The following is a 27,791-nucleotide window of genomic DNA, read 5'->3' on the forward strand; positions in this document are numbered from 1 at the left end:
AGGTGCAACAGGTACGCTGAGAGAGAACTCTATCAACATCAGAGGCCCGAGACTGTTCAACACGCTTCCACTAAACATAAGAGGCATAACTGGGCGACCCCTCACAGTGTTTAAGAGAGAACTGGATAAGCACCTCTAAAGGACACCTGATCAACCAGGCTGTGATTCGTACGTCAGGCTGCTAGCAGCCGCGTCCAATAGCCTGGTTGACCAGGAGGGGTAGTGGTGACATAGTTTGTGATGTGGTTACAGTGATGGGGTGGGGGGGGGGAGTGGTGGCATTGGTTGTGGTGTAGTTACAGTGAGGGGGAGTGGTGGCATTGGTTGTGGTGTAGTTACAGTGAGGGGGGAGTGGTGGCATTGGTTGTGGTGTAGTTACAGTGAGGGGGGAGTGGTGGCATTGGTTGTGGTGTAGTTACAGTGAGGGGGGGAGTGGTGGCATTGGTTGTGGTGTGTGGTGTTACAGTGAGGTGGGAGCGGTGGTGCTGTACATAACCTCTTGTCCCATCTTTACAGTGCCGGCAGTGGTTGGAACAACTCGGCAGGGTGGGCACAGTGACAGGCAAGTCTAAGGTAACGTGTCCTCTCTGTGGGAAGGTGTGCAGCCGCAGCGACAAGCTTAAGCTGCACCTCAGAACACACACTGGTGAGAGGCCTTATCTCTGCACGTACTGCGACCACCGGAGTCGCACTAGCGACGACCTGAAGCGTCACGTGCGGACTCACACCGGAGAGAGACCTTACCAGTGCCCCTTCTGCCCGTACCGAGCCAGTGACCCCTCCACCATCCGCTCCCACAAAAAACACCGCCATCACGACCTCTTCTACCAAGACAGACTCGCCCAGCAGCAGCAGCAGCAGCAGCAGCACCTCGACCAGACTAATGGCTGAAGGCGGTGGCCAGGTTGTCGGTAGAGGAGGGCACCAGTGGGCCCACTGCCGCCCTCATCTTGTTTCTCAGAGTTTGTGTTGTGTCTGAGGACAACACGGGGAGTGTTGTGGCACGCTTAGAGTGGTAAGTGGTCAGTCGACCACCACAACACTCCACCACCCAGTCATTCCTCCCGCACGCCGCTCAGGCAGTTGTTACCTGCCACAATTGTGGTTATTGCACCCCAGATTGTACCACTCTGTCGTTCCATTAACGTTATTCTCTTTTTCAATATATATATATATATATATATATATATATATATATATATATATATATATATATATATATATATATATATATATATATATATATATATATATATATATATATATATATATTCGCGTTCATTAAACAATTAATATACTAAATCTGAGAGTGTTAGGATAGGTGGGTGTGTTGTATATTGATTCTTGCGTTGATTGTTGGTCCCGTCGTGCCAGACCGACCGTTAGTTCACAGCTTGTGTTTATATGATAGCGCTAAACTATTAGTATGATGCCATCCACAATGATAAAGGTTCTTGCAATCCTTAAGCTAAATAAGTAGCCATGCACTATGTAGCATGAGGGGCTATGCGTATCATGCTGTTACTGGAGCACTAGCATCAGTATGTAGCCATGCACTATGTAGCATATATGATACTTGTTCCACAAGCATCATGAGTCACAATTAGTGCTGTCATGAGTACATTGTAGTATATTGTAGTTCTTAGTCCTGACTCACCTGACTCACTTCTATGCAACTAACATCTCCTGTGTAACACCTGCTCGTATTCACACATAAATGAATACCTATCATTTTCTAGCCATAAATAACCAATACAACACTGGATGAGACTTACTTAACCAATATTGTGCTGATTTGCGCTCAAGGGACACAAGGAAGGTGCTGCTCTGACCGGAGCAGTGTCAGGTATAATGTGCTCCTAATATTAAAAAAATCCTGTAAATTTTAAGAGGACGTCATTGAAGAACCTCTGGCGACCGTTTGTCATGGCGGGGCCAGGTTGTGTAAGGCTTAGTGGCCATTATCACAACACTTGGTACCCTGTGCGGTGCACCACCACCAGTACTGACACCTGTGGTACCATGTGAGGTGCACCACCACCATTACTGACACCTGTGGTACCATGTGCGGTGCACCACCACCATTACTGACACCTGTGGTACCCTGTGAGGTGCACCACCACCAGTACTGACACCTGTGGTACCCTGTGAGGTGCACCACCACCATTACTGACACCTGTGGTACCATGTGAGGTGCACCACCACCATTACTGACACCTGTGGTACCATGTGAGGTGCACCACCACCATTACTGACACCTGTGGTACCATGTGAGGTGCACCACCACCACTACTGACACCTGTGGTACCATGTGCGGTGCACCACCACCACTACTGACACCTGTGGTACCATGTGAGGTGCACCACCACCAGTACTGACACCTGTGGTACCATGTGAGGTGCACCACCACCAGTACTGACACCTGTGGTACCATGTGAGGTGCACCACCACCACTACTGACACCTGTGGTACCATGTGAGGTGCACCACCACCAGTACTGACACCTGTGGTACCATGTGAGGTGCACCACCACCATTACTGACACCTGTGGTACCATGTGAGGTGCACCACCACCATTACTGACACCTGTGGTACCCTGTGAGGTGCACCACCACCATTACTGACACCTGTGGTACCCTGTGAGGTGCACCACCACCATTACTGACACCTGTGGTACCCTGTGAGGTGCACCACCACCAGTACTGACACCTGTGGTACCCTGTGAGGTGCACCACCACCAGTACTGACACCTGTGGTACCATGTCTTGACACTATGCAAAGTTTACATGACCTTTATGGATCAGGACGACGTTTGTCATAATGAGAGATCTATTATATATAGTTTATTTGTAAATTAGTTTTCAGATTTTGACGTCTTCAACATTTACTTTATTTTTCCAAACATCATAAGTAAATGGTTTACGATATGGAATGGAAAATGTTGCATGTGCACGTAGGAGTCGACGTGGCAGCGGGTGTGCGATATGAAGGTTAATGTATGGGGAAGTTATTCATAAACTTTAAGATAAACCATTAGAACTTGCAAGCTTCCCCATGGCGTATATTACTTCATGTTGCGTAGGTGGAGAGTTGTGCAGTGTTGCACACCCGGGTGCTGCTCACAGCATCAGCCAAGTCCCGGAAGTACAGAGATCTGGATCACCATTACAATATTGTCCCCATTGTAATGGTGACACTTAACGTGCCTGGGGTTAACGTGTCACTAATTTTTGGAATCATCTGGGTTCTAAGCTAATTGAAACAACAAGAGACCCTAGAGTTGCCGTCTTCCTCTTCCAGCGTCTGAGCATCAGGCAATACGGAGGGAGCACACACACTCTATTCATGGTTCTGCCCGCCATCTGAGGAGCTGCAGAAATTCGACAGTCTGTGACAACTAACTTTGTACTTTCTATGTAACCAATGTTGTAACCCATTTTGTGTAATAAAGTTTCAAATCAATTAAAATTATTATTAGTGACAATCTTTGTCTGGAACCCGTTGGTGCGGGGCGGGGACGTCCACCTCCTGGGGGTCGTAGGGCCCAGACTCTGCTTTAGGAGGATGGGGTCGTTCTTGCCCTTGCTGGGGTGGTTCTTCTCCGGCCCCGACCACGGCAGTCTCTGGGTTTGAGTCTCTGTCCTTCTTCTACCAACTTCGAGGTTAACTCCAAAACTGGAGTCCCTCGGGGCAGTTCGTTGTTGCCTTCAGCCTCGTTCAGACAGTTCCTGTGATTGTGCCGGAACCAATTGTATTGGCGTTTGCCTTTCCATTGGAGACTTTCGGTGCCGTGGAGAGGGAGAACCTGCTACTTGGGTAACAGCTTCTCCGTATCAACCCCTGAGTCATCAGTAAGTTATTAAGAACCGGCAGTAATAATCAATCTAATGGAAAAGGGGTTATGATAGTATGATGGTTCACTAAACAGAACCATCACCAAGTGTACTTCTTGACAGTATACACATATGTACAGCACATAACACTGCTGGTGTCACATTCGCAATGGACACGATAAAACTTCTTTCCTGGCGAATCCATTTTCATCTTCTATCTACACCGCTCAAGGTTCTCTCCCTGAGTCTATCTTCTATGGTCGTCACGTCGACGAGTTCACCTTTCTCAGTAAATCATGGGCCAGTCCTATAAAGTATCGTCACAGTACCAAAACACCACTTCTACTCTCCAGCAACACACTGGCAGAGATCTCCAGCAACACACTGGCAGAGATCTCCAGCAACACACTGGCAGAGGTCTCCAGCAACACACTGGCAGAGGTCTCCAGCAACACACTGGCAGAGGTCTCCAGCAACACACTGGCAGAGGTCTCCAGCAACACACTGGCAGAGGTCTCCAGCAACACACTGGCAGAGGTCTCCAGCAACACACTGGCAGAGGTCTCCAGCAACACACTGGCAGGGGTCTCCAGCAACACACTGGCAGGGGTCTCCAGCAACACACTGGCAGGGGTCTCCAGCAACACACTGGCAGAGGTCTCCAGCAACACACTGGCAGAGGTCTCCAGCAACACACTGGCAGAGGTCTCCAGCAACACACTGGCAGAGGTCTCCAGCAACACACTGGCAGAGGTCTCCAGCAACACTGGCAGGGGTCTCCAGCAACACACTGGCAGGGGTCTCCAGCAACACACTGGCAGGGGTCTCCAGCAACACACTGGCAGAGGTCTCCAGCAACACACTGGCAGAGGTCTCCAGCAACACTGGCAGGGGTCTCCAGCAACACACTGGCAGGGGTCTCCAGCAACACACTGGCAGGGGTCTCCAGCAACACACTGGCAGAGGTCTCCAGCAACACACTGGCAGAGGTCTCCAGCAACACACTGGCAGAGGTCTCCAGCAACACACTGGCAGACTTCCACATAGACTTCAATTATAAGAAGCCTTAACAGATGGACCATCCCGTGCCAGGTGTATCCCACAGCCTGGGACAAGAACGGTCAACTGTACATCCCACTGGGACCATCTTTCTCTACCATATGATGAGTACCTCCCCATAAAGTTTGAACAAATAAACATAATATTACAAATATACGGTATACACATATAAATATATCCATACAATATTATAAATAGTAAAATTACTAAAGTCAACAAGGAATACATACGGTAAAGCACAAATACAATACGATACATAAGAATGGAGTTGTATGGCAAGTGTTTTGAAGCATTTGGAATATGTATTGTAGGCATCAGGTGTTGCATATGTATCACAAGATTTTACCTGAGCTGTGTAGCATTATCTACATGCACCAACAGACAAGGAATATACACTGGATTTGCAGCAATGACAGGTTAATATAGGGAAAACATAACCCAACTGATGAATGTCATATCTGAGGCACACAGATTAACATTCACAGAAAAGCTACCAGCAATAGCTTTTAGCTACCAGTGGAAGGAGAGGGTATTGTGGTACATAACAACACCAATACTGCAGAGCCAGGTAATATAAACAATGAGAGCATGTTACGGCCACTTTGGACCAGTAACCGGGTTCTTGCTTTTATAACCTCTTCTTCTATATCCAACCCCAAGTTGTTGGTAAACTTTCAAGAACTGGTTGTCAGGTATTAGTGCAAAGAATAAAAAGGGAATAAACAATACACAATCACACCTTCACCAATATATTAACACCTACACCACTATATATATTATATTAAAGTATTACTACACATATTTACAAGGTGTCTCACTCAGGACACAATACATCGGCAGTGTTTATCAGTCCCGGTGAATCCACTTTCCACGTACACGTCGTCCATATCTAATGGCAAACACTGTCGAGTTCACCTTCCTCTACATGGGCCAGTCAACACACACCGTATCTTCACAATGTGCCAATACTCCACCTCCACTCTCCAGATACACCCTGGCAGAGGGGTTTCAGCAACACACTGACAGGGATCTGAGTCGCACACAGGCGCAGTTAGCACCCTGGCAGAAGTCTCTAGCAGCTCGCTAGCAGCACTTCTCAACAGACGCACCACTGTCGTTGCGTAACTCTTCCTGGCCAATCCCGGGTACGTCGGCTCATCCAGCACTGCATAAACCCGCAGCTAACACACTGCTAGCTCCTAATGCATGATAGAGCTGATAAGTTAGCCAAAGAATCTGCCTTTAAAGGAGCCGTTGAGTGTAACCTTGGATTGTCAATGAGCAATCTGAGAGCAGCAGTACACCGAGAACTTCAACAAGATCTTGTAGATCTGAGGCAAAGTGAAATTGACACCAGTAATTCCATCTATCATCATACTATCATGCAAGAGGAGCCACACATCTATGGATCATCCAATAAAATCAGCAGACTTCTAGATGTTACTACTGCTCGGCTTAGACTCGTTTACAAGTATCTCTGGGAAATCTCATTATCTGCCGATGTAGACCTGACTAAATGTAAACTGTGTCAACAAAATTATTCGCACACCCTCCGTCACTATGTGATGGAGTGCGAAAAGATACGTGAATTTAGAGACAATTCTATAACCAATGTTCCAGCGATGTGTCAATATTTCATTCAAAATGATCTGCTACTAGAAATTTTAGCCAAATATCTCCAGTTTGCTAACTGTAGGTAGTAACTAAGTGATTGTAACCTATCCACCGCTGCCCACTGGATGGGGGGCGGTGTGCAGGACAAACATATAAATTGTGACACTAGCTCTCCACATATGTCAGTTGCTTAATTTAGAACCTGTACTTGAGGTCGATCTCGAACCCATTGTTGATGTGACGACTTATAATGAATTTTGTACCTAGCTCATCAAGATTGTAACTTGCTTAGCTAAATGCATTGTGGGGTTCAGTCCCTGAGCCCATTATGTGCCTCTGTAACCCTTTCCACTACTGCCCACAAGATGGGTATGGGGTGCATAATAAATGAACTAAACTAAAAACTAACACACTGTTATAATCGACGGCCGCCGCTTTGTCCTCTCATAGTACCAAGTTAAGGGTTCTTGGACCGCCCAGGGTGAACTGCCCTCCTCGATGCAATCATCTCCTTAAATCACCTCTGTAAACATCGTCACATAAAACGTCATTAACTAGATGGACAATGCACTGGGTGCCCAAGATAACACTGTGTGCCCAAGATAACACTGTGTGCCCAAGATAACACTGGGTACCCTCAAGATAACACCTTTCCACCGGGGAATTGACATTGTAAATTGTAGCCACAACCTAGAAGGCATGGATCTCATTACGCCACTCACCAGAGGTCATCATCATCGACCTCCTCTTCTAACTGGGGCAGGAAACTGGAGCCCCAGTTTCCTACCGATACCACGCCACCATTAACGGATGGCATTGTCTGTGTAGCACCCAATACCGGGGAATTGGAGTGCAGACCCATAGATGGCGCTGAAATCGCCACTCCATACTCCAGCGACAGTGTCGATACCGTAACAGAGCAACAGTGGGGAAGAGTGCATGAACGAAGAAATTAGGACGAAAATCGGAGATGGCTTCAATAAAGAGGTGGCCAAAACAAGCTCATGTATAAATATCCTGAACAAAAATGAAGATGAGAATATTGGCAAATCCTATACACAAGGAATATGGAAAATGAGACATTAGGCACAAAATGCACTTTTCTGCATCCTCGAAAATGCAGGAACATGTTGGTGAGGAGTACAAGCTGTTTTGGAACGGAGTGTAGATACTTCCACCCTAAACTATGTAAATTTTCAATTAGTTACAAAAAATGTTACAATCTTCAGTGCCCGGAATTGCACGCGAGATGTACACAGCGTTATAGACGGGGAAGATCAATATGATATTACTGGATTTTTTTTTAGAGGCAGCGGAAACAGAGTGGAACATATAAGAGAGGTGAATACAAGTCATCAACAAGCACACAGGTACTACACCACACAACACCCGCACCACTACCAACACTGGACGAACCACTACCAAAACAACACACCCTGGACCAGGGTGGAGAGAGGGGGGGGAGAACTACCAAAGCCCACCAGAAGTAACACACAATGTCGGAAATCATTCATATTTGCAAAACATAAAAGGCCTAAAATCAAAATCAAGAAATAAAGTTAAGTTCATAAATGGCCTTCTAATAGAATCGAACTCATTATTTGGTGCATTTACAGAAACCCACACGAAAGATTACATGGATAGTGAAATCTGGATCTGGAGACCTGCTTCCTGATCACTCTTTCAAATACTTTTATTAAGAGGGATGTTAGTGCAACTGGTCTATATTTCTTTGCCAATGCTTTACTCCATCCCTTGTGTAGAGAGGCTATTTCTGGTGATTTAAGCACATCTGGTATCTCCCTCATGTCCAAGCTCTTCCTACACACTATACTGAGTGCCTGTGCTACTGGCACTTTGCATTTCTTTTAAATATTGAATTCCGTGAGTCTGGACCCGGGGCTGAGTGCATGGGCAAGCTGTCAGTTTCTCTTTCAAAATCTGCAGCATTTGTGTTGATATCAGTTATATTTACAGTGGTTTGGATATCATGCATCAAAAAGTTGTCCGGATCTTCCAATTTCATGCTGTTTGTCGGAGTGCTTAACATGTCCTCATACTGCTTTTTTAGGATTTCACTAATTTCTTTGTCATCCTCAGTGTAGAAACCTTCACTAGTACGAATAGGTCCAATACTGGCAGTGGTTTTTGCTTTTGATTTCGTATAAGTGAAGAAATATTTTGGTTTTTTCTTCATCTCTTGTATTGCTTTCTGTTCTAGTTGCAGTCCTTAAATCTGATATGATTGCATGAGTCTCTGTTCTTTCTTCAGTCAACCTGTTTAAATTATTCCTTCTTTGTAGGGATAGTCGTGTCTGCTGAAGCATTTCCATTATTGTTTTCCTGCCTGGTTATTTACCTGGCCCCGCCTCTAATGTTGCCAGCCCGTTAACGTCTCGTTAACTCCACATACAGTCACAACAGTTAGTGCTCCTTCATCATCTCAAAAGAGTTTAATCCATCATGCCTTTTGTTTTTACATATTAAATATAAACTAACCATTTTAACATAAATGAGCAGTTTATGAGGAATAAAAATATGGTGTTCCCTACGCAGGACACCAAATATGGTGTTCCCTTTATTCTAGCGTTATCCCCTCGACCAGTCACAGAGACAGACTTCAAGGGCAGACAATGAGAGAACATTACAATCACTGAGACAGACTTCAAGGGCAGACAATGAGAGCATTACAATCACTGAGACAGACTTCAAGGGCAGACAATGAGAGCATTACAATCAATGAGACAGACTTCAAGGGCAGACAATGAGAACATTACAATCACTGAGACAGACTTCAAGGGCAGACAATGAGAACATTACAATCACTGAGACAGACTTCAAGGGCAGACAATGAGAACATTACAATCACTGAGACAGACTTCAAGGGCAGACAATGAGAACATTACAATCACTGAGACAGACTTCAAGGGCAGACAATGAGAACATTACAATCACTGAGACAGACTCCAAGTGTAGGAGTTTATGCATGAGTTTATTTATTAAGATTATTATAACTGTGTGAATTGTTAAAAAGTAGACTATTATAAATTTATATTCGTGCCAGGTGTTACCACTTACACAATATTGGGAGGTTGATTTAGAATGTTAACCAACCTTGTAAAGTTACCATGAGAAATATGGTATAAGATAATTTAAGTCTCATGTAGAGTTAGTAGACTAACTACAAATATTAAGGACTGAATGAGAAGGACTTAGCTGCCGAGTCGGTTTGCATATATCACATCCGGAGAACGTCCAGAGAATCAGTCAAATAATCCCCTCCTGGGGGCCAGATTCGCGAAGCAGTTACGTACGTACTTACGAACGTTTTCCTTCTTGGAAACCTTCGTAGCGGCTATGTCGGTATTCAGGTATGCGCTTAAGTATGAAAATCTTAGTAAGTATAATCCGTCGCGCTTAGGACGCTCTCGACCACTTGTAGCTTTACGTAAACTGGATATAACTCAATTTTTCTCTACTACACAACACGGAGGCTCGATTTTATTATAAACAAACGTTTTAGCTGGCGAGTAATCAAGAAGCAGTCCTTCGTGTTAGCTATATATGCATTCTCTGCTTGAAACTTGTAGCAAATATGTCATTTATGATATTAGAATTAGTTTTATAATAGCAAGATATTATACCAGTAGTTATTAAGTAAACAATCACTGGTGAACATGAAATATGAGAGAAGGTGATGATCCGGGGCTGGTGGGAGCATTTACTATCACCAAATGCCCCTGTTCACCTAGTAATAGGTATAACTAGAGGTGTACCTTAGCTATGCATTTGCATTTTTAATTTATTTTGTTTGGTTTTATTTTGAAATTAAATCTGGGTGAGACATAAAAGAAAAATATGCTGCACAAATGATGTTAGGTAAGGGTGAAAACTTAAAAAATGAGTGTGTCACGTGTCAGCAAGACGAGTGTGTCACGTGTCAGCAAGACGAGTGTGTCACGTGTCAACAAGACGAGTGTGTCACGTGTCAACAAGACGAGTGTGTCACGCGTCAACAAGACGAGTGTGTCACGTGTCAACAAGACGAGTGTGTCACGTGTCAACAAGACGAGTGTGTCAAGTGTCAACAAGACGAGCGTGTCACGTGTCAACAAGACGAGTGTGTCACGTGTCAACAAGACGAGTGTGTCACGTGTCAACAAGACGAGTGTGTCACGCGTCAACAAGACGAGTGTGTCACGTGTCAACAAGACGAGTGTGTCACGTGTCAACAAGACGAGTGTGTCACGTGTCAACAAGACGAGCGTGTCACGTGTCAACCAGACGAGTGTGTCACGTGTCAACAAGACGAGTGTGTCACGTGTCAACAAGACGAGCGTGTCACGTGTCAACCAGACGAGTGTGTCACGTGTCAACAAGACGAGCGTGTCACGTGTCAACCAGACGAGTGTGTCACGTGTCAACAAGACGAGCGTGTCACGTGTCAACCAGACGAGTGTGTCACGTCAACAAATGAGAGGCTCATCTTCCTGCAATTAGCTAAAGAGCCCAAGGCACATATTTTCATGGGTGTAAATGGTATCAGATATTCTAAATAGAATGTTTTCCATGCATGACCCCGGGTACATTTCTCATCCATCGTATCTTACCGAGTTGTGAATTTCTGTGCAAGTATTCTTCTATATTACTGAATCAGTTTAAACAAATAAATATATGTTTTGTTTTTTGCTTCTGGGTAATTCTTTCCCTGGGAATAGGTGGTCAGATTCCGCTGTTGGCCTGTACCCTCCCTGGGGGATCCTCTATTCAGTCGGTGTTGACAACGGCTTTAAACAGCCCAAACGCTCATCTTCCTTTCCCATTTCTTTGTGGATTTTCCGCATACAATTTGTGTGAGATTAATCTCCTACAACCTTATATTTTGCTTTTATCACTACCATTCAATAAGATTATTCAAGAATCAGACTAAATAAGTTATACATCTTTACATAAATTTTCTCAATTTATTTCTCTCAAACACACTTTGCACAAAAGCACACAGTGATTACCAGTGGTAATTGAGATTACCAGTGGAGATGTAAGGAAGCTTTTGCTAGAGTTGGATGTGACAAAGGCTATAGGCCCGGATGGAATATCACCATGGATACTAAAGGAAGGAGCAGAAGCACTGAGCCTGCCACTCTCCATGGTGTATAACAAATCACTGGTAACAGGTGAACTGCCAAAAATTTGGAAGGCGGCAAACGTAGTCCCGATATACAAGAAAGAGGATAGACAGGAGGCACTGAACTACAGGCCAGTGTCCTTAACTTGTATACCATGCAAGCTAATGGAGAAAATTGTGCGAAAAAAGCTAGTCGAACATCTGGAGTGAAAGAACTTTGTGTCACAACACCAACATGGTTTCAGGGACGGCAAGTTATGCCTCAGAGGATTAATTGAATTCTACGATCAGGCAACAAGAATCAGACAAGAAAGAGAGGGGTGGGCAGACTGCATATTTTTGGATTGCCAGAAAGCCTTTGACACAGTGCCACACCAGAGACTAGTGCGAAAGATGGAGATGCAGGCATGAGTGAAAGGGAAGGTACTCCAATGGATAAGGGAGTACCTAAGTAACAGAAGACAGCGAGTCATTGTACGGGGTGAGGTCTCAGATTGGTGAGACGTCACCAGTGGGATCCCGCAGGGTTCAGTCCTTAGACCCATGCTCTTTCTTATATATGTAAATGATCTTCCAGATGGTACAGAATCATTCCTCTCATTGCTTGCTGAAGTGCAAAAATTATAAGGAGGATTAAGACGGAGGAAGACAGTATGAGACTACAAGATGACCTAGACAGGCTGCATGAATGGTCCAACAAATGGCTACTAAAGTTCAACCCGAGTAAATGTAAGGTAATGAAACTAGGCAGTGGAAACAGGAGGCCAGACATAGGATACAGAATGGGAGAGGAAGTCCTTCATGAAACGGACAGAGAAGGATCTAGCAGTTGATATCACACCAAACCTGTCTCCTGAAGCCCACATAAAAAGAAAAACATCTGTGGCGTATGCGAGGCTGGCTAACATTAGAACTGCCTTCAGGAACCTGTGCAACGAATCATTCAGAACCTTGTATACCACATATGTAAGACCAATCCTGGAGTATGCGGCCCCCGCATGGAGCCCGTACCTTGTCAAGCACAAGATGAAGCTTGAAAAAGTTCAGAGATATTATTTTATTTTATTTTATTTATGCATATACAAGAATGTACATAAGGAATGTGAGGATACAAATATGGTAATTACAGTCTTGTAAAGCCACTAGCACGCGCAGCGTTTCGGGCAGGTCCTTAATCTAAGAAAATTTTAAGGAGGTAAATACTTGCAAAATTATAGACAAAAAATGATAACAGATTACATGAAATGAAAAAAAAGATGAGAGAAAATTGTAGGTACAGTATATTAAAGCACATAGGTAGCTAAGATTGATTGCAATGACAGCTTGAATGGTAGTTGACAAAAAAATTGGTAGGCACAATACAGCAGAAACAATATAAGATTGGTTGCAATGACAGCTTGAATGGTAGTTGACAAAAATTGGTAGTCACAATACAGCATATGGCTAGCACATAAAAGAAGACAGCAATGAACACAATGATAAGGTTGTTTGAAATTACATAAAAATTAGGAGATTGGGTAACACTAGGTACAGAGCAAATTTAAAGCTCAGTGTAGGAAACTAAGAAGATGAAGTTAGGTACTTTTTGGTTTTGCTTTTAAATAAGGCCAATATGCCACTAGGCTAGTCCCAGAACTAAGAGGCATGAGTTTCGAAGAAAGGCTGCGAGAAATGCACCTCACGACACTAGAAGACAGAAGGGTAAGGGGAGACATGATCACTACCTACAAAATTCTCAGAGGAATTGACAGGGTAGATAAAGATAAACTGTTTAACACGGGTGGTACGCGAACAAGGGGACACAGGTGGAAACTGAGTAATCAAATGAGCCACAGGGTCGTTAGAAAGAACTTTTTCCAGTGTCAGAGTAGTTAACAGATGGAATGCATTTGGCAGCGATGTGGTGGAGGCTGACTCCATACACAGTTTCAAATGTAGATATGATAGAGCCCAGTAGGCTCAGGAATCTGTACATCAGTTGATTGACAGTTAAGAGGCAGGACCAAAGAGCCAGAGCTCAACCCCGGCAAGCACAATTAGGTGAGTACACACACTGGTGCACACATACACTGGTGCACACACACACTGGTACACACACACACACACACACGTTACAGGTAGGGAACTGCCTACCTGTAACGATTCGAGAAAGAGACCTGGGAGTGGACGTATCACCTAATCTAACTTCTGAGGCACATATAAATAGGATAACGACAGTAGCGTATTCTACACTGGCGAAAAATTAGAACTTCATTCAGAAACCTAAATGAGGAGGCTTTTAGGGCGCTTTACACTGCCTATGTGAGACCCGTCTTAGAGTATGCCGCGCCATCATGGAGCCCCCACCTGAAGAAACACATAAGGAAACTGGAGAAGGTTCAGAGGTTTGCGATGAGGCTTGTCCCAGAGTTACGAGGGATGGGATATGAAGAGCGTCTGAAGGAAGAAAACCTTACGACACTAGAGAAAAGAAGGGAGAAAGGAGATATGATAGGGACATATAAAATACTCAGGGGAATTGACAAAGTGGAAATAGATGAAATGTTCACACGTAATAATAACAGAACGAGGGGACATGGGTGGAAGCTGGAAACTCAGATGAGTCACAGAGATGTTAGGAAGTTTTCTTTTAGCATGAGAGTAGTGGAAAAATGGAATGCACTTGGGGAGCAGGTTGTGGAAGCAAACTATTCATAATTTTAAAACTAGGTATGATAGGGAAATGGGACAGGAGTCATTGCTGTAAACAACCGATGGCTGGAAAGGCGGGATCCAAGAGTCAATGCTCAATCCAGCAAGCACAAATAGGTGAGTACACACGCAACAAACACACATATAAACACACACACGCGCACGAGGAAAAGCCAAGACGTTTTTCCCTCAGCCAGGGAAAATGGAGGGACATCATCACACACAGGGACAGGGGAGAATGGTGAATACATTTGAATGGCTCAACCAGACATTAGGAGAATTCGGCAGAGACCTGCAGGCAATGAAAATGGGATTCAGCAGAGACCTGCAGGAAAAGAAAGAGGGATTTGGCAGAGACCTGCAGGAAATGCAAACATTAATACACAGCAAAAGGAGAGAGTTGGATGAAGCCAGAGAGGAGATAAAGAGACTCAGGGAAAATAAGAATTCAAACCAGCACGGTGTATGCAACCTCCTGGAAACAGGAGACGAAGCTGATGGAAGGCTCCTTCCAGGCGGACTCTATTTTGTAGAAATACTGCAAAACAGCCCAGGTGCCAAGGCCACTCTAGAGGCAGCAGCTATGAAAGCAGCTACCTCACAGATAGCTGCAAAATGCACTGAACAAATGCTGGAAAGAAAAAGAACAGTTATAGTTGTAGGAGTACAGGAACCAGAGAGATCCAATCGGGAGGAGTGGAGGAGGAACCGAGCAACTTTGACAGAGATCTTGGAGGGACTGGATATGGAGGAGGCAAATGGCAACATAGAGGTTTTCAGGCTGGGCATCTACAAGAAGAAAAGGAAACGATTGATAAAGATAGTGCTCACGAACGAGGCAACAAAAGAGAAAATCCTATCCAGGAAGAGCAGACTTATGAGGTTAGGGGGGATACGAGGGCATCTTTTTGCAAAGGGACATGACGAGGGAAGAGAGAAGGAAGGCTGCAGAAGCAAGGAGGAGACGCAAAGAAAGGGGTGGGGATATGGGAGTCATAGGACTCGGCTCAGTGTCTCCAGGAACCTCAGAGGGGAGTGGAAATCCCCCCACCAGCAGGCCAGCACCCCCAGGGAGGATTGTAACAGAAGCTTCCCGCCAACCAACCCTTCAGCCATCCCCTACCAATCACCTGCACTTTCCCAGACAGTAACGTCCCTCTTCAGACCATGCCCCCCCATGTTCCCCTCCCAGGCCCAGAACTCCCAGAACCCCATCAACCAGGCATCAACCAGGTATCTACTCTACACAGACGCCGTCTTGTTGAATCGGCTCTAATACGCAACATACTCAACATGAAGTTGAGTCGTGGCTTTGTTGCTGTTGACTCTTCCCTTTCACAGTATATACTCAGATGCTCTAAACTTTCTAACAAACGTGACCTAACATAAGTTTACCCTTCCATTTATATTTCTTCCTCTTTCTTTCTTTTTCTTTTCCTTGTTTTCTCTTACGATCCCTTTCTTATTCCTATTACCATCCCTTTATTACATCTTACCTTTCGTACCTTTTGCCTTGCTTTTTCTTCCTCTAAAAAAAATCTTCTCACCTCTCTCTTGCCCATTTATTGCTTTCGCCTCATTCCCTCATCACAATCGACTTGAGAACGGCCCAGGACGGACCGAAACGTCGTCGTCCCTTCACTTTCTAGTGTGTGGTTTGTATACACAGACTTTGCAAAGGAATTTAACAAATGTGACCATGGAGTGATAGCCCATAAAATGAGATCAATAGGAATAACAGGTAAAGTGGGGCGTTAGATTTGCAACTTTCTGTCAAACAGAATGCAGAGTGTGACGGTCAGTGAAGTATGATCAAGCCCAAGTGCAGTGAAAAGCTCTGTACCACAGGGCACAGTCTTTGCACTACTGCTATTTCTCATTCTTATCTCGGATATAGACAAACATACTATTCACAACTTCATGTCATTCTTTGCAGATGATAAAAAATCAATATGAAAATTGTCACTGTAGAAGACACTGAAAAACTACAAACAGATATAAATAAAGTTTTCGATTGGGCAACTGAAAATAACAAGATTTTATCGGTAATAAGTTCCAGGTACTGAGGTATGGTGTAAACGAAAAACTTAAATGAAACAGGGAAACTTGGCCACAGGGTACAGGACACAGGGTACAGGCCACAAGATACAGGACACAGGGTACAGGACACAGGGTACTGGCCAGGGTACAGGACACAGGGTACAGGACACGGGTGCAGGACACAGGGTACAGGACACGGGTACAGGACACAGGGTACAGGCCACAGGGTACAGGCCACAGGGTACAGGACACAGGGTACAGGACACAGGGTACAGGACACAGGGTACAGGACACAGGGTACAGGGTACAGGACACAGGGTACAGGACACAGGGTACAGGACACAGGGTACAGGACACGGGTACAGGACACAGGGTACAGGACACAGGGTACAGGACACAGGCCACAGGGTACAGGACACAGGGAACAGGACACAGGCCACAGGGTACAGGACACAGGGTACAGGACACAGGATACAGGGTACAGGCCACAGGGTACAGGACACAGGGTACAGGGTACAGGACACAGGGTACAGGACACAGGGTACATGACACAGGGTACAGGACACGGGTACAGGACACAGGGTACAGGACACAGGCCACAGGGTACAGGACACAGGGTACAGGACACAGGGTACAGGACACAGGGTACAGGACACAGGGTACAGGACACAGGCCACAGGGTACAGGACACAGGGTACAGGACACAGGGTACAGGACACAGGCCACAGGGTACAGGACACAGGGTACAGGGTACAGAACACAGGGTACAGAACACAGGGTACAGGACACAGGGTACAGGACACAGGGTACAGGACACAGGCCACAGGGTACAGGCCACAGGGTACAGGACACAGGGTACAGGACACAGGCCACAGGGTACAGGACACAGGGTACAGGGTACAGGACACAGGGTACAGGACACAGGGTACAGGACACAGGGTACAGGACACAGGGTACAGGACACAGGGTACAGGACACAGGGTACAGGACACAGGCCACAGGGTACAGGACACAGGGTACAGGACACAGGGTACAGGACACAGGATACAGGACACAGGGTACAGGACACAGGGTACAGGACACAGGACACAGGATACAGGACACAGGACACGTGGTACAGGACGCAGGGTACAGGACACAGGGTACAGGACACAGGGTACAGGACACAGGGTACAGGACACAGGGTACAGGACACAGGGTACAGGGCACAGGGTACAGGACACAGGCCACAGGGTACAGGACACAGGGCACAGGCCACAGGGTACAGGACACAGGGCACAGGCCACAGGGTACAGGACACAGGGTACAGGACACAGGGTACAGGCCACAGGGTACAGGACACAGGGTACAGGACACAGGGTACAGAACACAGGGTACAGGACACAGGGTACAGGACACAGGCCACAGGGTACAGGACACAGGGTACAGGCCACAGGGTACAGGCCACAGGGTACAGGACTCAGGGTACAGGCCACAGGGTACAGGACACAGGGTACAGGCCACAGGGTACAGGCCACAGGGTACAGGACACAGGGTACAGGACACAGGGTACAGGACACGGGTACAGGCCACAGGGTACAGGCCACAGGGTACATGACACAGGGTACAGGGTACAGGACACAGGGTACAGGACACAGGGTACAGGCCACAGGGTACAGGACACGGGTACAGGCCACAGGGTACAGGACACAGGGTACCGGACACAGGGTACAGGACACAGGGTACAGGACACAGGGTACAGGACACAGGGTACAGGACACAGGGTACAGGACACAGGGTACAGGCCACAGGGTACAGGCCACAGGGTACAGGACACAGGGTACAGGACACAGGGTACAGGCCACAGGGTACAGGACTCAGGGTACAGGCCACAGGGTACAGGACACAGGGTACAGGACACGGGTACAGGCCACAGGGTACAGGACACAGGGTACAGGCCACAGGGTACAGGACACAGGGTACAGGACACAGGGTACAGGACACAGGGTACAGGCCACAGGGTACAGGACACAGGGTACAGGACACGGGTACAGGCCACAGGGTACAGGACACAGGGTACAGGACACAGGGTACAGGACACGGGTACAGGGTACAGGACACAGGGTACAGGACACGGGTACAGGCCACAGGGTACAGGACACAGGGTACAGGACACAGGGTACAGGACACGGGTACAGGGTACAGGACACAGGGTACAGGGCACAGGACACAGGCCACAGGGTACAGGACACAGGGCACAGGCCACAGGGTACAGGACACAGGCCACAGGGTACAGGACACAGGGTACAGGACACAGGGTACAGGACACAGGGTACAGGCCACAGGGTACAGGACACAGGGTACAGGACACAGGGTACAGGACACAGGGTACAGAACACAGGGTACAGGACACAGGGTACAGGACACAGGCCACAGGGTACAGGACACAGGGTACAGGCCACAGGGTACAGGCCACAGGGTACAGGACTCAGGGTACAGGCCACAGGGTACAGGACACAGGGTACAGGACACAGGGTACAGGCCACAGGGTACAGGACACAGGGTACAGGACACAGGGTACAGGACACGGGTACAGGCCACAGGGTACAGGCCACAGGGTACATGACACAGGGTACAGGACACAGGGTACAGGACACAGGGTACAGGACACAGGGTACAGGCCACAGGGTACAGGACACGGGTACAGGCCACAGGGTACAGGACACAGGGTACCGGACACAGGGTACAGGACACAGGGTACAGGACACAGGGTACAGGACACAGGGTACAGGACACAGGGTACAGGACACAGGGTACAGGACACAGGGTACAGGACACAGGGTACAGGACACAGGGTACAGGCCACAGGGTACAGGACTCAGGGTACAGGCCACAGGGTACAGGACACAGGGTACAGGACACGGGTACAGGCCACAGGGTACAGGACACAGGGTACAGGACACAGGGTACAGGCCACAGGGTACAGGACACAGGGTACAGGCCACAGGGTACAGGACACAGGGTACAGGACACAGGGTACAGGACACAGGGTACAGGCCACAGGGTACAGGACTCAGGGTACAGGCCACAGGGTACAGGACACAGGGTACAGGACACGGGTACAGGCCACAGGGTACAGGACACAGGGTACAGGACACAGGGTACAGGACACGGGTACAGGGTACAGGACACAGGGTACAGGGCACAGGGTACAGGACACAGGCCACAGGGTACAGGACACAGGGCACAGGCCACAGGGTACAGGACACAGGGCACAGGCCACAGGGTACAGGACACAGGGTACAGGACACAGGGTACAGGACACAGGGTACAGGCCACAGGGTACAGGACACAGGGTACAGGACACAGGGTACAGGACACAGGGTACAGGACACAGGGTACAGGACACAGGGTACAGGACACAGGGTACAGAACACAGGGTACAGGACACAGGCCACAGGGTACAGGACACAGGGTACAGGACACAGGGTACAGGACAGAGGGTACAGGCCACAGGGTACAGGCCACAGGTTACAGGCCACAGGTTACAGGACACAGGGTACAGGACACAGGGTACAGGACACAGGCCACAGGGTACAGGACACAGGGTACAGGACACAGGGTACAGGACACAGGGTACAGAACACAGGGTACAGGACACAGGGTACAGGACACAGGGTACAGGACACAGGCCACAGGGTACAGGACACAGGGTACAGGACACAGGCCACAGGGTACAGGACACAGGGTACAGGACACAGGGTACAGGGTACAGGACACAGGGTACAGGACACAGGACACAGGGTACAGGACACAGGGTACAGGACACAGGGTACAGGGTACAGGACACAGGGTACAGGACACAGGGTACAGGCCACAGGGTACAGGACACAGGGTACAGGACACAGGGTACAGGACACAGGCCACAGGATACAGGACACATGGTACAGGACACAGGGTACAGGGCACAGGCCACAGGGTACAGGACACAGGGTACAGGACACAGGACACGTGGTACAGGACGCAGGGTACAGGCCACAGGGTACAGGACACAGGGTACAGGACACAGGGTACAGGACACAGGGTACAGGGCACAGGGTACAGGACACAGGCCACAGGGTACAGGACACAGGCCACAGGGTACAGGACACAGGGCACAGGCCACAGGGTACAGGACACAGGGTACAGGACACAGGGTACAGGACACAGGGTACAGGCCACAGGGTACAGGACACAGGGTACTGGACACAGGGTACAGAACACAGGGTACAGGACACAGGGTACAGGACACAGGCCACAGGGTACAGGACACAGGGTACAGGCCACAGGGTACAGGCCACAGGGTACAGGACTCAGGGTACAGGCCACAGGGTACAGGACACAGGGTACAGGCCACAGGGTACAGGCCACAGGGTACAGGACACAGGGTACAGGACACAGGGTACAGGACACGGGTACAGGCCACAGGGTACAGGCCACAGGGTACATGACACAGGGTACAGGACACAGGGTACCAGACACAGGGTACAGGACACAGGGTACAGGCCACAGGGTACAGGACACGGGTACAGGCCACAGGGTACAGGACACAGGGTACCGGACACAGGGTACAGGCCACAGGGTACAGGACACAGGGTACAGGACACAGGGTACAGGACACAGGGTACAGGACACAGGGTACAGGACACAGGGTACAGGCCACAGGGTACAGGCCACAGGGTACAGGACACAGGGTACAGGACACAGGGTACAGGCCACAGGGTACAGGACTCAGGGTACAGGCCACAGGGTACAGGACACAGGGTACAGGACACGGGTACAGGCCACAGGGTACAGGACACAGGGTACAGGACACAGGGTACAGGCCACAGGGTACAGGACACAGGGTACAGGACACAGGGTACAGGACACAGGGTACAGGACACAGGGTACAGGCCACAGGGTACAGGCCACAGGGTACAGGACACAGGGTACAGGACACGGGTACAGGCCACAGGGTACAGGACACAGGGTACAGGACACAGGGTACAGGACACGGGTACAGGGTACAGGACACAGGGTACAGGACACGGGTACAGGCCACAGGGCACAGGACACAGGGTACAGGACACAGGGTACAGGACACGGGTACAGGGTACAGGACACAGGGTACAGGGCACAGGGTACAGGACACAGGCCACAGGGTACAGGACACAGGGCACAGGCCACAGGGTACAGGACACAGGGCACAGGCCACAGGGTACAGGACACAGGGTACAGGACACAGGGTACAGGACACAGGGTACAGGCCACAGGGTACAGGACACAGGGTACAGGACACAGGGTACAGGACACAGGGTACATAACACAGGGTACAGGACACAGGGTACAGGACACAGGCCACAGGGTACAGGACACAGGGTACAGGCCACAGGGTACAGGCCACAGGGTACAGGACTCAGGGTACAGGCCACAGGGTACAGGACACAGGGTACAGGACACAGGGTACAGGCCACAGGGTACAGGACACAGGGTACAGGACACAGGGTACAGGACACGGGTACAGGCCACAGGGTACAGGCCACAGGGTACATGACACAGGGTACAGGACACAGGGTACAGGACACAGGGTACAGGACACAGGGTACAGGACACGGGTACAGGCCACAGGGTACAGGACACAGGGTACCGGACACAGGGTAAAGGCCACAGGGTACAGGACACAGGGTACAGGACACAGGGTACAGGACACAGGGTACAGGACACAGGGTACAGGACACAGGGTACAGGCCACAGGGTACAGGACTCAGGGTACAGGCCACAGGGTACAGGACACAGGGTACAGGACACGGGTACAGGCCACAGGGTACAGGACACAGGGTACAGGCCACAGGGTACAGGACACAGGGTACAGGCCACAGGGTACAGGACACAGGGTACAGGACACAGGGTACAGGCCACAGGGTACAGGACTCAGGGTACAGGCCACAGGGTACAGGACACAGGGTACAGGACACGGGTACAGGCCACAGGGTACAGGACACAGGGTACAGGACACAGGGTACAGGACACGGGTACAGGGTACAGGACACAGGGTACAGGACACAGGGTACAGGACACGGGTACAGGCCACAGGGTACAGGACACAGGGTACAGGACACGGGTACAGGGTACAGGACACAGGGTACAGGGCACAGGGTACAGGACACAGGCCACAGGGTACAGGACACAGGGCACAGGCCACAGGGTACAGGACACAGGGCACAGGCCACAGGGTACAGGACACAGGGTACAGGACACAGGGTACAGGCCACAGGGTACAGGACACAGGGTACAGGACACAGGGTACAGGACACAGGGTACAGGCCACAGGGTACAGGACACAGGGTACAGGACACAGGGTACAGGACACAGGGTACAGGACACAGGGTACAGAACACAGGGTACAGGACACAGGCCACAGGGTACAGGACACAGGGTACAGGACACAGGGTACAGGACACAGGGTACAGGACAGAGGGTACAGGCCACAGGGTACAGGCCACAGGTTACAGGCCACAGGTTACAGGATACAGGGTACAGGACACAGGGTACAGGACACGGGTACAGGGTACAGGACACAGGGTACAGGACACCATCAGACCAACTCATAATGGGAAAGCAACATGTAAAAGACCTGTGCATTATGATGTCTGACGACCTGACATTTAGTGAACATAACCGATCAAATATAGCGGCGGCGGCGGCCAGGAGAATGACAGGATGGATTATGAGAACGTTCACATCCAGAGACCTCACAGCAATGCTAATACTATATAAATCACTGGTGCTGTCCCGTTGTGAGTATTTCACGGTACTCACTTCCCTTCTCAGAGCAGGAGAGATTGAATTAGATTGAATACAGAGAACATATTGGGCACGCATAGACACGATAAAACATCTAAATTATTGGGACCGTCTTAAAGCTCTTAAAAATGTACTCTTTGGAAAAGAGACGGAAAAGGTATATAATAATATATAAAAGGTATATAATAATATATACATGGAAGATACTTGAAGGCCAGATCCCAAATTTGTACAGGAGAATAACAACATAATGGAACGAATGGTATGGAAGGAAATGTAGAATAGAACCAGTGAGGAGTAAAGGTGCCATAGGCACAATCAGAGAGCACTGTGTGAACATCAGAGGTTCATAGTTGTTCAACACCCTCCCAGCAAGTATTAGAAATATTGCCGGAACAAAGGTGGATGTATTCAAGGCACTTGGACAGGTTCTTGTAAGAAGTACCTGACCAATCAGGCTGTAGTGGATATGTGGGCCTGTGGGCCTTTACAAGCAACAGCCTGTTGGACCAAGTTATCACAATCGAGCCTGGCCTCAGCTCGGGCTCGGAGCAGAGAAGAACTCTTTAAACACTCCTGGTATGATCCAGGTATCCAGGTATGGGGGGGGGCAATGTCGTGAACTCTGAGCCCAGATTTTGTTCTGAACACAGCATTTACACAACTATATCTCATTTGCCTCATTTGAATAGTTTACTTCCAACAATCTATTGTTCTGCCCCTCTGCACTTCTGTGAGTACTGGTCAGTACTCACTTCCCCCTTCAGAGCAGGAGAGATTGCTGAAATAGAGGAAATACAGAGAATACATACGGCAAGCATAGACGAGATAAAGCACCTAAATTATTGGGATCTTCTCAAAGCTCTCCAAATGTACTCACTAGAAAGGAGACGAGAGAGATACCAAATAATATACACATGAAAAATACTGGAGGGGCCAGGTCCCAAATCTACACAGTAAAATAACAACGTACTGGAGTGAACGATATGGAAGAAAATGCAGAATAGAACCAGTGAAGAGCAGAGGTGCCATAGGCACAATCAGAGAACACTGTATCAAAAGTCCGCGGTTGTTCAACGTCCTCCCAGCGGCTATAAGAAATATTGCCTGAACAACCGTGGATATCTTCAAGAGAAATCTAGATTGTTTTCTAAAAAGCGTACCGGACCAACCGGGCTGTGGTGGGTATGTGGGCCTGCGGGCAACAGCCTGGTGGACCAAGCTCTCACAAGTCAAACCTGGCCTCAGGCCGGGCTTGGGGAGTAGAAGAACTCCCAGAACCCCATCAAGCAGGTACCCAGACCCTGGAGGCGTACCAATACCCAGACCCTGGAGGCGTACCAATACCCAGACCCTGGAGGCGTACCAATACCCAGACCCTGGAGACGTACCAATACCCAGACCCTGGAGACGTACCAATACCCAGACCCTGGAGACGTACCAATACCCAGACCCTGGAGACGTACCAATACCCAGACCCTGGAGACGTACCAATACCCAGACCCGGGAGGCGTACCAATACCCAGACCCGGGAGGCGTACCAATACCCAGACCCTGGAGGCGTACCAATACCCAGACCTGGGAGGCGTACCTATACCCAGACCCGGGAGGCGTACCAATACCCAGACCCTGGAGGCATACCAATACCCAGACCCTGGAGGCGTACCAATACCCAGACCCGGGAGGCGTACCAACAGGTTTGTACTGGAACTCACGTGAGAGAACATACACAAGGTGATTAATGGCCGTTGGGTCTTCTAATTTAATTATATAAAGTAGACTGACAATAATCCACAGTATAACATATCCAACTTGGTTAAATTACCTACCGTTACCAAACCCGCACTGGACCTACCCGGTCACCACCTTGGACCTACCCGGTCACCACCTTGGACCTACCCGGTCACCACCTTGGACCTACCCGGTCACCACCTAAAACTCGTAACCTCAGCCTAAGTCCATGACTCGGAATGATCACTACAACGCTCCACACCTGGTTAGTCTCCATACAGTACTCACACTGCAGACTCGACTCGGCTCAACAAGATCACATCGGGTCCCAACATTTTGTCTGTTCCACTTCGTCACTGTACACAGAGGAGTATTTGATAGCACCGTGATAGTCACGGCGTTTACCACCACACCCACCATCCTAAGGAGGGGTATAATCATATATGTTAATCTCCTTGTTTCCAAGAACTTTGGATCACCCTTTGTGACCTCTTGACTGTAAGATTGGCTTAGGTGGGCTAAGGCTGTCTTAATGTCTTTGACCTTACTTCTATGTGTGACCACAGTCTAACTCACCTGTACTTCCTCTCCACCAGGTGTTGTAGTGCATCATTCACTACCTTATACCTACTCATAACGTGTGGATTACAACAGTAGCTTAAGACAATCTTAGCAACTTGGTTTTCCAGTCAAATAACATACATGCAAACATTAAGTAGAGAGGATAGGTAGGGGTTTATCTTCCATTGAAATAATATTTGTTAGTTTTTAAATATTTAAAAACTTTCTTAACACTGCACCTAACCTTTCCTTTCATTAGGTGATATACTTTGCTACCAATGAGAAAGAAGATAACGAAGCTTGTTTAACACTTGCTCGGAGCATTACTTTTAAACAGGAGAGATGTCTTGGTGTGTATGGTTTGTTTGTTTACTTATATATTCAAGAGTTCTTATATTATTGTATAGCCACCAGCACACACACCATGTCGGGCAGATCCTTAATCCAAATGTTTTCCCTGGAATACGACCTGCCAAATTGTTTAACACCCAGATACCCATTCACTGCTGGGGGTGAACAGAGGGACCAGGTGGCTGAGCGGACAGTACGCTGGACGCATGATCCTGTGGTCCCGGGTTCGATCCCGGACGCCGGCGAGAAACGATGGGCAGAGTTTCTTTCACCCTGATGCAACTGTTACCTAGCAGTAAATAGGTACCTGGGAGTTAGTCAGCTGTCACGGGCTGCTTCCTGGGGGGTGGAGGCCTGGTCGAGGACCGGGCCGCGGGGACACTAAAGGCCCGAAATCATCTCAAGATAACCTCAAGAGGCTACAGTTAAGGATTGGCGCTCAGTCAATCCTCCCCGGCCAGGTTACAAACCCAGGACAAAGTGCTTGTGAAGTGCCGGGCGAATGTCTTACCACTGCGCCACAGGAATCCGATTATTACAAAACATTAGATAGATTCAAAGCGAGGTTAGGAATGGGAACATTGATTCTTTGTGGAAAAAATAAAACATTCTAAGCATTAGATGTGAGGTTAGGTAAGACAGCATTGGTCTGTTGAATACGCTTGGAATTAACAATGCGTCAACGAAATACTTCCCAAAATTGCCCAACAACAACAACCTGTCAGTATTGTGCAGAAGACCCATAAACATCACTTCAGATAGAAAAGGTTGAGGAAATATAATTGGATGAACTATGTATTAGACAAAAAATACTGCAGAAGGCTCTGTACCAAAACAGTCAGTCACACAGGAATTTGAAACAAAGGTATAGGATGACTTTGTCTCACAAAGTGAGGTTAGGTTGGGTCTCTTATCATATGAGAAATTTCCTGAACATATACCTGGTTGATGAGACAAGGAAGGTGTAGGGGAATTACAGAGATTGACTGGACAATAGCCTGCAAGGTAAAAATGTTGCAAATGGACCTTTAATGGGCCAAGTTTGAAGTTGGAAATTACAGCTCCATCTGTGGAAAACATTCAATGAAATGATCCCTTGATGAGATAGTTTAATAATGGAAAATAGATTGGTTCATCTATTGCAAGGTTGCAAGGAAGTGATACACCCAGATACTGGTAATAAGAGGGTGTATCACATCAAGATAAAACATGTAGGGGATAATGTATGGATTTACATTGACCTACAGTTTCTGATAATGGAAAAGTTACTTGTTAGTATGGAGTGACTGGAGAAATATTGAGAGAACAACCTAATAAATAGAAGCAGTTAGGGAAAAAAGTAGCAAGAAAAAAAAAATATTAAAAACACGGAGGCAAAAAAATATTTAAAAAGGTAGCAAACAAAATATTGGGAAAACATGCATGACGTGACGCCGGAGTGGAACTGTACTTGGCACGTGACGCCGGAGTGGAACTGTACTTGGCAGCTGTAACGTGACTCCCACTTCTCATTAATTAAAAAAAAAAAAAGCTGCATTGGCCTTTGCAGTGTGAAAAATTCCACAGGAATGAAGACAAAAAATTAAGCTTTTTACTCTAATAATAAAATGAACAAGTAAAATATGAAAAATAACCAACTCCTGATAAAACATGCTTGGCTAGCACACAAGAGAACAATAATAACAACACATGAATAAACTTACTTTAACACAAAAATAAAGGTGACACTAAAATAATATTTCCACAAACACTACCACCTGGCCACGAGGAAGCTGTAAGCCAATGTTTGGTGAAGGTGGTAATGGGGAGACCCGGAGCACCACAAGAAACTGTTGAGGTCCTCGAGGTCAGGTACCCTGCTGGTGACGTCACATCCTTTGTGACGACCCTCTAGCGTCGTTAATGCTTGACAAGGTGAGGACTCCATGCTGGGCTGCATACTCCGGGATTGGTCTTACATATGTGGTGTATACAAAGTTCTA

The 27,791-nt window shown here is 47.9% G+C and overlaps 1 protein-coding gene across 4 annotated transcripts in view; it reads left to right on the forward strand.

Moving 5' to 3' along the window:
• LOC123772612 (protein bric-a-brac 2) overlaps positions 1–27,791 on the forward strand; it is a 309,393-nt gene that overhangs the window by 230,864 nt on the left and 50,738 nt on the right. The window contains exon 5 of one of the 4 annotated variants that reach the window (XM_045765843.2): positions 517–1,154. The exons of the other annotated variants lie outside the window; for them this stretch is intronic. Coding sequence (XP_045621799.1) covers positions 517–891 — 375 coding nt within the window. The 3' untranslated portion in view covers positions 892–1,154. Of the gene's footprint in view, positions 1–516; positions 1,155–27,791 lie in introns of those variants that run through there. 4 annotated transcript variants of the gene reach the window in all.

Source organism: Procambarus clarkii, chromosome 50, assembly GCF_040958095.1.
Source record: "Procambarus clarkii isolate CNS0578487 chromosome 50, FALCON_Pclarkii_2.0, whole genome shotgun sequence".
NCBI lineage: Eukaryota > Metazoa > Arthropoda > Malacostraca > Decapoda > Cambaridae > Procambarus > Procambarus clarkii.